The 12,687-nt window shown below is 43.5% G+C and overlaps 1 protein-coding gene across 1 annotated transcript in view; it reads left to right on the top strand.

Annotated features, from left to right (window-relative positions):
* Positions 1–3,132, top strand: part of rabp (Cellular retinoic acid-binding protein) — a 10,999-nt gene extending 7,867 nt beyond the window's left edge. The window contains 2 exon segments of the mRNA NM_001140880.2: positions 1,284–1,400; positions 2,425–3,132. Of these exon segments, the coding sequence (NP_001134352.1) occupies positions 1,284–1,400; positions 2,425–2,475 (168 nt within the window). The 3' untranslated portion in view covers positions 2,476–3,132.
* Positions 3,133–12,687: the final 9,555 nt, after the last annotated feature.

Genomic DNA, 12,687 nt, shown 5'->3' with positions numbered 1-12,687 from the left:
ATTAATTACACTTTGGATGGTGTATTAATACACCCAGTCACTATAAAGATACAGGCGTCCTTCCTAACTCAGTTGCTGGTGAGGAAGGAAACTGCTCAGGGATTTCACCATGAGGCCAATGATGACTGTAAAACAGTTAGAGTTTAATTGTCATCGGAAAGGACTAGGAGTATTTTAGGATAAAAAGAAATGGAATAGAGCTAAGTACAGGCAAAATTCTAGATGAAAACCTGGTTCAGTCTGCTTTCCAACAGACACTGGGGGACAAATTCCCCTTTCAGCGGGACAATAACCTAAAACACAAGGCCAAATATACACGGGAGTTCCTCACCAAGGCGACATTGAATGCTCCTGAGTAGCCTAGTTAAATTTTTTACTTAAATCGGCTTGAAAATCTATAGCAAGACTTAAAAATGGCTGTCTAGCAATGATCAACAACCAACTTGACAGAGGTTGAAGAATCTTTTCAAAGAATAATGTGTATATTTGTACAATCCAGGTGGGCAAAGCTCTTAGAGACTTACCCAGAAATACTGACAGCTAATCACTGTCAAAGGTGATTCCAACATGTATTGACTCAGGGGTGTGAATACTTATGTAAATTACATATTTCTGTGAATGTTCAATACATTTGCAAAAACCTCTAAAAACATATTTTCACTTTGTTATTATGGGATATTGTGTGTTACAGTCTGAATTCAGACTCAGATTCAGACAAAATATGGAATAAGTCAAGGGGTATAAATACTTGCTGAAGACACTGTATACATCACACACACACACACACACACACACACACACACACACACACACACACACACACACACACACACACACCTCTGTACTCACATGAATCTCTGTCCCACACCCTATCCACTGTCCCTAATGAAAGCCTCGACTCATGTTTGACCCCTAAGCTACAACTCCCCAGGTTTTATCTGTTAGGAGAAACCCAGACCTGTGGACTGTGGAGTGCTAGAGGGACTATGGGATATGATCCAGTGTTGACTTGGTCTCTGCTTCCACTGGGTTGATCTATGCTTTTACTAGTGCCTCTTTAAGGTCTACAGACTTTATTTAATTTGGCATTTCACATATTTTCACTGATACCATATGAAACAGCATACACACTAGTTCACCTCCCTCTTTTTCTCTCACTCTCACCAGTTATTGTTCTATCCATCCATCCATTTACCGCCCGCCCATCTGTCCAAAACATGACTTTCATCTCTCTGATGCTCATCCAACTATATTGCATGTCTGTCTGTCTGTCTGTCTGTCAGAGTCTTCCAAAGTGGGAGACAGACAGTAAGATCTGCTGTGAGCAGACTCTGCAGAAAGGGGAGGGACCTAAGACCGCTTGGACCCGAGAGATAACCAATGACGGCGAGCTCATTCTGGTAAGACTCTCTTACTACTGGCTACCTGTCCTGTCAATCAACCACAGTTAGAGGTATTGTACTGTACAACCGTCCATTGATACATTTTGAACACAGTATGCTTGAGGACCTCAGTCATTTTCCATCCACACAAAGAAGGGAGGACTCACCTTATCCACTACCAATGTGTAACACCCATAATACAATAGTCATCCCTCCACTCCATTCAGATCAGTGTTAACGAGGGAGGGAGGGAGGGAGGGAGGGAGGGGAAGAGGAGGAAGAGAAACAGTTTAGGCCTAATGGAACCAGGGGGCGCAACTTTCAATTTCATTCTGAAATTGCATTTTTTGTCCCCCCCAGTTTTATCATTGGAATGTGATCCAGAATGTGGCCACGGTGTGCTTTAGGACCATGCAGGGGCCTGCGAGCTGTTTGAAGTGTTTATCTGACTGATTTAGTCATTTTATTTTATGCAATAAAGTTATGTTCCGAACACTTCTAAAACCAAAGTTGCTCCCCTGACTGGAACGTATAGCTAATGATCATAATGTGTTCCACTGTGTGGAGTGGCATGAAGCTGAAAATGAAAACTGCCACTCTGTAAAAGGACGCGTCGTTAGAGCGAACACAACCCGTCAAACCAGAGACAACTCCCTGGTTTCCTGGAATCAGTTTGTTTTCCCATTTGTCAAGGACCATGAACACATGCATCTGATGCATTGCACAATATGTGGTCTGTCTCTGATCATTTCATCTCTCATGCTGATGTTGTTTGGCTTCTAATTCAATTAGTCAACTTAGATCTAAAATCGTACGGTTTCCATGGTAAAAAAGGCCAAAACGTTGTAATACAGAACCATAAGGAGTCATTCAGGACACCTCTTGTTGAAAGAGACACAGTCACAGACAGGGACTGAACAGGATGGATTGAGACGGTGTTAATGTTGGATATGAATGCTTCTATTGAATACTGCACATCTTTATACATTCCTTGGATATGAATACCTACATTAAATACATCTATAAATTCCTCTCATTCCAGACCATGAGTGCGGACGATGTGGTGTGCACCAGAGTCTACGTACGAGAGTGATAGAGAAGACAACTCTTCATCCTTCCATCTCTCTCACCACTTACTCACTCACTCACTCCACAAACCCCCGGCCAGAATGGGCAGGGTGAAAGCAGCTTGTAGAATCTAGTTTAACTCCAGTATATCTGTCACAAAACCATGGGATTGAACCCAATCTAGTTGACCTATATCTTTTAAAGTCAGTCTTGCCAATGTTCTGTCCACTTACTCAGTGAGGTTGTAAACCTGAAAGTGTGTCTTTTTCTGAGTCTTTGTACATGCAAGGTTGTTGATCCATGTGTGTGTGTGTGTGTGTGTGTGTGTGTGTGTGTGTGTGTGTGTGTGTGTGTGTGTGTGTGTGTGTGTGTGTGTGTGTGTGTGTGTGTGTGTACGTGCTAGTCAGTGGAGTAGGTCTAAGTGTGTGTATCAGTGTCTGACTATATTTATAGTTATGTAAACCTATCTATGAGCTCTTCCAGTTATAAGGTCAGTTACTTTGTGTCCGTTCTCTCTCTCCTTCTCTCTTCCCTCTTATCTCTATGTCGATAAAGTTGTATATTTATTACACTAGATCTGATACCGTGTTGCTATGGTTTTTACTTTGTCTCTTTTATATCAAATCTGATCATAAGAAATTATGCTTTCTATGGGAAGACAATAAAACACGATGTTGACTCCATACGGTTTGGGTTTTTGGTATCACACACACACACACACACACACACACACACACACACACACACACACACACACACACACACACACACACACACACACACACACACACACACACACACACACACACACACACACACGCATGCTCACACACAGTTGCTCTTACACACAGTTGCTCACACACTTACTTACACACACAGTTGCTCACACACACAAACAGTACAGATGTAGGATCTTAATTTGAGCCAGTTTGCTACAGCAGGAAAATAATCCTGCAGAAACAGGAAATGTGAATTATTATCTGGATTATAACTAATGGCCATTTTTGTAGGGGGTTGGTACATTTTTCGTAAGGAAAAATCAAGTCTGAAATTTGAAAGTGGAAATTACAAACTTCAGAAGCCCTTTTAAACTTCAACTACACAACAAGTTTCAGATTTCCTGCAGCGCAGGAACATTCTCCGGCAACAGACAGGGTGATCAAAAGAATATCCTACATCTGTAAATACTCAAGGACTAAGATTTTACTGGTAAATATCGCTTTATGGTTTGTGAGTATAACTGTAACTCACCATTCGCGTCTAAATACACACACACAGACACACACACACACACACATTAGTACTAGTGCTGGCACAATTACCGTATAACCGTGTAACCGACGGTAATGGATGAAGACCGTCATAAAAATTAAACAACTGTCATAATCGTTTAAAAAATAAATAGAACGGCCAGGCATTTGTGGGGTTGAGTTTCCGCGGTAACATGGACTCTTAAAAATGTGATGAAACTTTGTTGCTCCTTGCTGAAACAAGCAAGGTGTTGTAGCAAACAAGTCTTGGGGTGCCAACGCCCCCACAATGCAGCAACAGACACATAGAAATAGAATGAATCATTCTAAGCACATCCAGTCAGTAGCAGAGGAGGAAACAATGTGTCCAAAAAATAAAAGAAATACAAATATATTTTGTATTATTTGCTAGTTGAACGGTTATTATGGAGACCGTGGTCATTTGGCTGGCCAATTATCATCATCCAACATGACATGACCGTCACAGCCCTAACTACTACACATCTTATTGTAGACTGTCTCAGCTGTCTGCAACAAGAATAACTTGTCTGTCTCTCCGCCCCCTCGAGACTCTCCCTCTCCCTTTTTCCTTCTCCCCATCCCTCCCGTCTTTCTCTCTATGTCAATCATCTCTCTGCCACTCCTTTCTTTCTCACTGCCTCTCTTCTCGGTCATTTTCTCCATTCATCCTCTCTTCTCTCTCTCCCCCTTCTTCATTCATCCTCTCCTCTCTCCCCCTTCTCCATTCATCCTCTCTTCTCTCTCTCTCTCCCCCTTCTCCATTCATCCTCTCTTCTCTCTCTCCCCCTTCTCCATTCATCCTCTCTTCTCTCTCTCCCCCTTCTCCATTCATCCTCTCTTCTCTCTCTCTCTCCCCCTTCTCCATTCATCCTCTCTTCTCTCTCTCCCCCTTCTCCATTCATCCTCTCTTCTCTCTCTCTCTCCCCCTTCTCCATTCATCCTCTCTTCTCTCTCACCCTTCTTCATTCATCCTCTCTTCTCTCTCTCCCCCATCTCCATTCATCCTCTCCTCTCTCTCCCCCTTCTCCATTCATCCTCTCTTCTCTCTCTCTCTCCCCCTTCTCCTTTCATCCTCTCTTCTCTCTCTCTCCCACTTCTCCATTCATCCTCTCTTCTCTCCTCCTTCTCAATTCATCCTCTCTTCTCTCTCTCTCTCCCCCTTCTCAAGTCATCCTCTCTTCTCTCTCTCTCCCCTTTCTCCATTCAGCCTCTCTTCTCTCTCCCCCTTCTCCATTCATCCTCTCTTCTCTCTCTCTCTCCCCCTTCTCCATTCATCCTCTCTTCTCTCTCTCTCCCCCTTCTCCATTCATCCTCTCTTCTCTCTCTCTCCCCCTTCTCCATTCATCCTCTCTTCTCTCTCTCTCTCCCCCTTCTCCATTCATCCTCTCTTCTCTCCCCCCTTCTCCATTCATCCTCTCTTCTCTCTCTCCCCCCTTCTCCATTCATCCTCTCTTCTCTCTCCCCCTTCTCCATTCATCCTCTCTTCTCTCTCTCTCTCCCCCTTCTCCATTCATCCTCTCTTCTCTCTCTCCTTTCTCCATTCATCCTCTCTTCTTTCTCTCTCCCCCTTCTCCATTCATCCTCTCTTCTCTCTCTCCCCCCTTCTCCATTCATCCTCTCTTCTCTCTCCCCCTTCTCCATTCATCCTCTCTTCTCTCTCCCCATTCTCCATTCATCCTCTCTTCTCTCTCTCTCCCCCTTCTCCATTCATCCTCTCTTCTCTCTCCCCCTTCTCCATTCATCCTCTCTTCTCTCTCTCTCTCCCCCTTCTCCATTCATCCTCTCTCTCTCTCCCCCTTCTCCATTCATCCTCTCTCTCTCTCCCCCTTCTCCATTCATCCTATCTTCTCTCTCTCTCCCCCTTCTCCGTTCATCCTCTCTCTCTCCCCCTTCTCCATTCATCTTCTCTTCTCTCTCTCTCCCCCTTCTCCATTCATCCTCTCTCTCTCTCTCTCCCTCCCCCTTCTCCATTCATCCTCTCTTCTCTCTTTCGCTCCCCCTTCTGAATTCATCCTCTCTTCTCTCTCTCTCTCCCCCTTCTCCATTCATCCTATCTTCTCTCTCTCTCCCCCTTCTCCATTCATCCTCTCTCTCTCTCCCCCTTCTCCATTCATCATCTCTCTCTGTCTCTGTCTCTCCCCCTTCTCCATTCATCCTCTCTTCTCTCTCTCTCCCCCTTCTCCATTCATCCTCTCTCTCTCTCCCCCTTCTCCATTCATCCTATCTTCTCTCTCTCTCCCCCTTCTCCGTTCATCCTCTCTCTCTCCCCCCTTCTCCATTCATCCTCTCTTCTCTCTCTCTCCCCCTTCTCCATTCATCCTCTCTCTCTCTCTCTCCCTCCCCTTTCTCCATTCATCCTCTCTTCTCTCTTTCGCTCCCCCTTCTCAATTCATCCTCTCTTCTCTCTCTCTCTCCCCCTTCATCCTATCTTCTCTCTCTCTCCCCCTTCTCCATTCATCCTCTCTCTCTCTCCCCCTTCTCCATTCATCATCTCTCTCTGTCTCTGTCTCTCCCCCTTCTCCATTCATCCTCTCTTCTCTCTCTCTCTCCCTTCTCAATTCATCCTCTCTTCTCTCTCTCTCCCCCCTTCTCCATTCACTCTTTTTCACAGTGACAGCTGTTTCACAGATCTGAGCAGAGTTTTCCTGGCTCTCCTAGAGATGACTATAGAGTCTAGCTTTACATATTGATCCCAGAGGATGTATCAGTCCTATTATCTGTGTTGTCCTGATTGGAGTTCCACATGGTAACAGGAGTCAAACTCTGGTGCTGGACATTTAGGTTCAACATATTTCTGGAAGTTTCCCTACTTCTGTTAGCAGTTCCAGCACACACACACGCACGCACGCACGCACGCACGCACGCACGCACGCACGCACGCACGCACGCACACACACACACACACATGGGTGTGCACACGCGGGCACACACACATTCACTTCAATGTTAGTCCTTCGTCTCTAAAATCACACAAACACATCTGTCGTTAAGGCAACAGTTAAAGATGATAATGATAAGTGGAATGAAGTTGAACATGAGTCTAGTTGATGGGCAGGTGAGTTGGCCAGTTGGAACCCAGAGATGGCCAGGGTGGTGCCCAACCAATCCGGCCAATCAATGACCAGAAAAAAAGGGTCAGGAGGCGTGTCCCGACAGGCAGGAAATGCCAATGGGATTATAGGGTACAGTTGATTGACAGCAGATGTGCTTAACGAGGAGCAGAATATTTAAGGAAAACCTGGAAATGGAAGACAACTGGAGACACTCACACACACAGAGCAGGGTGATAGAGGTAGAGGAAATGGAAAAGAGAGGTGCACAAGGAAAGGAATTTAGAAATGTTCAAAATGGTCTTTCTCTCATGTTTGACCCTTAAGCTACAACTCCCCAGGTTTTATCTGTTAGGAGAAACCCAGACCTGTGGACTGTGGAGTGCTTGAGGGACTATGGGATATGATCCAGTGTTGGCTTGGTCTCTGCTTCCACTGGGTTGATCTATGCTTTTACTAGTGCCTCTTTAAGGTCTACAGACTTTATTTAATTTGGCATTTCCCATATTTTCACTGATACCATATGAAACCCCTCCCTTAGTCTCCTAGGAAGAATCTCACTGCACCACTCTCCACTTCTGTCCCGTCTCTCTCTCTCTCTCTCTCTCTCTCTCTCTCTCTCTCTCTCTCTCTCTCTCTCTCATTCTATCTCCCCCTGCAGCTGTGTGTAGTTACAGTGTGACCTCAGTAAAGTCCCGTCCTGGCCAGTAAAAGGGGTAGATAACCGCCCTTCTCTGCCTGTTTATTAGCCCCTGGGGCAGTAAAAGGCCCCTTCAAAAACACACGGCCTGCACTGGACCCCCGTAAAAACACACAAAGAGTCAGAGACACACACGCACTTACATTCCGAACCAAACACACACATTCTGCAAACTCTTCACACGTACCATCAAACACTCACACTGTACGCGCAGCTCGTAAAACACACACTCGGTACACACACACACAAGGTGAGCACACACACAACATGCTGCACTAAAGCAAGCAAGTGAAAACAACTCACATGCATATGATACAATACACACCTACTGTACACTCCATCCAGAGTGCCTGCAAACCATATATTTTACCATAAAGACAGCATGGGTGCATTGCATAGAAAAAATACTTTCCATGAATGTATATCTGGGGCCAAACTAAATCTGAAATGTGGATCCTGATTTTAACAACATTGTCATATTCCATGGATAAAACTGAGGCTATACAGTACATGTTGATTGGCACTACTGTATTGGGCTTGGTTTGAATTGATGCACCAGCCCGTGTTACAGTATGTTGAACACAAAGCTGTCAACCTTTCCTGGTGATGGACTGCACTGGTTATGCTAATCTGATATGATGAATGAGACTTCCTAAAGACAAATGGACTTCCAATACCTGCTAGCATAGCTAACCTGGTTACCATTGGTAATCAAGGGATATGTGAACCGAGACGTAGCATAAGCTCTAACGAGGTTTGTGTGAATGCAGGTTCGTTTAGGTGCCCTGAGGCCATGCCTGTCTCAAAGCAGAGTGCGATGGATGATTTGTGTTCAGGGTGGTGAGAGAGTGGTGTGTGTGCATGTGTGTGTGTCTCTGTGTGTGTTTTTGTGTGTGTGTGTTCATGCGTGTGTCCGTGCCTCCATGCATGCCTATGTGTAATATAGCAGATGTGAGATAGATGATTTGAGTTCAGGTTGGGGCGGTTATTGACACCTGGGTCAACTGCATTCTGGTGAAGCTAGTAAAGTTGTGGGAGGACCAATGCAAAAATGTCCCACAGGCGACAGTACCACAGGGCATGATGGGTAAGAGGCCCACGCCTTCATAGACACAGAGTGCTCGCCTGACTAAACACACACACACACACACACACACACACACACACACACACACACACACACATACACGCCAGCTAGCACATTTGGTCTCTTGGAAGTTTTGGAACGTAAGTCTTTGGTTTCCCATTGGTTCTGGGAACAAAGCCATACGCGTCCTGACCAGTAAAACTGCATTTTTTAAAAAACGTTCTGAGAATGGAAGTGAAAATTTTGCCTGAATGTACATTTTCAGGTTTTATCAACAGAAATTGTATGTTATTTGAAATTAAGTTAGTAACATTCTAAGAACATTTTCTAAATGTTGTGAATGTTTTGAACGAAATGTAAAGGTTATTTGGAGGTTTTTGAAATAGCTTCCTTAAAACTTTCACTGAATGTTTCAATAAGACTGCTAGCTTAAGTTAACTGTATTGAACTCCAGGCACTGATAGGACACATGGAAATTAATTTCTTAGGCATTATTCATGCAAACACATTTATTTTCTATTGTGGCATGGCGTCAGTGAGATTCAAACCTATGATCATCTGTCCTCTATCCATAGAATGAGTCCCCTGCACCACCAGGCGAATGGAATGTATATGTTTTTAAATAACATTCTTAGAACATTCTTTTAATGTTACTAATGTTTTCTTGTGGTTTTTATGGAACGTTTTCTTAATGTTCTGAGAACATGACTTTAAATTGAACTATAAGGAAACCTACTGAAAATGTTATGCTGAAGTACTCAAATTCCCACAGAAGAACGTTGTTTCTTAACATTCTCTAAACTATTTGAGAACATTCCCAATGTCAAATCAAATCAAATTCAAAATAAATTGTATTTATCATATGCTTCGTAACGAATAACAATAACGAGTAGTGATCTCTGTTTCGGTCACAGGAAATGATGGCGCAGACATTAAGTAAAAAAAATAGTTTTGTAAAAAAAAAAGGTTTTGGTCAGGAGCCTGTAAGATGGCTGCTATCCACTGCAACGCCATCAAACCAGTTGGAGAACGCTCCTAGAACGTTATTAACATTTTAATTAAACGTAACCATGTTTGAATGTTTAAAGTCTGTTAAATGAATGAAATACCAAGAAAATACATTTATATACACTACCGTTAAAAAGTTTGGGGTCACTTAGAAATGTCCTTGTTTTTGAAAGAAAAGCATATTTTTTGCCCATTAAAATAATATCAAATTGATCAGAAATACAGTGTAGACATTGTTAATGACTATTGTAGCTGGAATATCTACATAGGCCCATTATCAGCAACCATCACTCCTGTGTTCCAATGGCACGTTGTGTTAGCTCATTTTTATTTAACCTTTATTTAACTAGGCAAGTCAGTTAAGAAAAAATTCTTATTTTCAATGACGGTCTAGGAACAGTGGGTTAACTTCCTTGTTCAGGGGCAGAACGACAGATTTTTACCTTGTCAGCTCAGGAATTCAATCTTGCAACCTTTCGGTTACTAGTCCAACGCTCTAACCATTAGGCTACCTGCCACCCCTAATCCAAGTTTATCATTTTAAAAGGCTAATAGATCATTAGAAAACCTTTTGTAATTATGTTAACACAGCTGAAAACTGTTGTTCTAATTAAAGAAGCAACAAAACTGGTATTACTGTTCAAGTTGATGTTATTTTAATGGACAAAAAATGTGCTATTCTTTCATAAACAAGGACATTTCTAAGTGACCCCAAACTTTTGAACGGTAGTATATATTTTTGTCAAGTTCCTTAAATGTGTTGAGAATGTTCCTTGTGGGAAGGTTGTATGCAAAATAACAATTGGACAACCATGCTCTCACCAAGCTCTAACAAACATATTGTTCTCAGAACGTTATGTGCTAGCTGGGACACACACACACACACACACACACACACACACACACACACACACACACACACACACACACACACACACACACACACACACACACACACACACACACACACACACAAAACTGCCTGCAGGCACACCAACACCAATCCCCTCCAGTACCCACCAGACCACCCAGAAACCTCAGAGATCTTGTAAAACGTTGGTCAAGAATAGTTACACACACACACACACACACACATATATATTTTCCCTCATGCCCTTTTCCATGCAACACACATTTAATGGAACACACCATCTTCTCAGGTACGTGTGCACTCACGCATGCACACGCACACACGTGCACACACACATTGAAGTGTTGAATCTCAGAGCAGGTTTTGGGATAACAGACAGGAGTATAGTAGAGGAATGAAGAAATGGAGAGGTTGAGTCAGAGAGACCAACGGAGGGGTGAAAAGAGGACAAACTCTTCCTAGTTTCAGCCCAAGTCTTCCTCCTCGTCTTCTCTGCTGGAAGAGAAAGATGCAGCTGTGTTTAATGTAGCTGCTAGAGAGACTATGGTCCTCCAGTATGACACATAGATAACAACTGTTAGGTCTGAATGAAGCCTTTGTACACAGATAGACCCTGTGATATCGGACTCACATAAATCGGATTACAGACTGAGTTCTACAGTCCAGACTCTGAGACTAAACTCAAATTTGGACAGAACTGTCTCTATATGTGTGAGAAAATAGAGAACCAGAGAGAGAATGAGGAGGATGGAGAGACAGAGGCAGAGAAAGAAAGGATGGAATGAGAAAGCGAGAGAGAGAGAGAGATGGAGGGAGGGAAATACAGTAGAGAGGGAGAGAGTGCACGAGAGAGACAGAGAGAGAGAGAGATGAAATCAGTCTTTACTGGGTGATCAACCGGCAGAACTCCATGATGACTCATTCTGTTTTCATTAGATTAACGGACTTTACAGATAACACACACATGCACATTAACCCCCTGGCCGGCTCTAGCCTTTTGGGGGCCCTAAGCGAGATTTGGGTTCCCTAAGCGATGCCCACCACCAAGCGGGCAAACATTTTTAGTGGCCCCCCTCTTGATGGCTAGGAGAAAAAAATCTGTTTTAATAAAGTTTATTTCCTGCAATTCTACGCATGTTGCCATGGGGAGTAGACAAAATGTTGTAGTTTTAAAGCAAGTTTTCTGCAGTTCTACACATCTTGCCATGGGGCAGAGATACATTATTGAAAGTTTTAAAGCAAATTCCCTGCATTTCTACACATTTTGCCCTGACTTATGCCATGCTAATGATGTCTGAGTGAGAGTGACTAACAAAGTCAACGGGGCCCCCTGGAGGTCAGTGCCTCTGGGTCCGGTCCAGTGGGTGTTGAACTCATTCCATGGAGGGCTGAGTGTTTTTTGTTGAAAGTTCAACAGGTTCACTCCACAGCACAGATACTGAACTAAACAGCCTGACATGATGCAGATCAACTCAGGAGCACAAGACTGTAAGGCCCAGATTCAATCTGATCCCAGGTGATAGGCATTGCGGCTTTTAAAGGCAATTTCCAAATTGTATTTTTTTATTTTTTATTTAACCTTTATTTAACGTATGTCGATTGAGCCGACATATGCAGTGTTTACCGTTAATGTGATCTCCGCGAACACTGAATCCCGGCTTAAATTGCTCTGGATTAGAGCGTCTGCTAAATGACTAATGTAATGTAAATGTGTAGAGGAGGCAGGAAAAAGAGACAAACAGCAAGATAGACAGAGTAACATAGAGAGGGAGAAAGAGACAAACAGCAAGATAGACAGAGTAACATAGAGAGGGAGAAAGAGACAAACAGCAAGACAGACAGAGTAACATAGAGAGGGAGAAAGAGACAAACAGTAAAGACAGACATCTAAAATGGAGGTGGGATTTAGAGTGCCTGTATTTGATTACTGACTCTCTCTCTCTCTCTCTCTACAGCGGTCAGGGCAGATTATGCTGGAGACGGTGATGTCATTGCTGGACGTGCGGTCTGATTGGCTCTGGTGGGGCATTGATGTGATTTGATTGGCTGTGGTGGTCTATGGTTTGGGGAATGGAGAATAGGGAAACATCATAAAACTGTCTGGCCACTGGACTGGCAGTACAACAGATGTTAATGTTTTACTAACACACAAACATGCAGATACACAACAATAACACAACACAACACACACACGTAAAGTTTGCTAACACCCAGTGTTGCCAAAGCCAACTTAGATGACCCCGGGGAACC

The sequence above is a fragment of the Salmo salar genome, chromosome ssa02 (assembly GCF_905237065.1).
Source record: "Salmo salar chromosome ssa02, Ssal_v3.1, whole genome shotgun sequence".
NCBI classification, from domain to species: Eukaryota; Metazoa; Chordata; class Actinopteri; order Salmoniformes; family Salmonidae; genus Salmo; species Salmo salar.
Note: the sequence above shows the minus strand (reverse complement) of the source record. Positions and strands in the feature narration are given on the sequence as shown.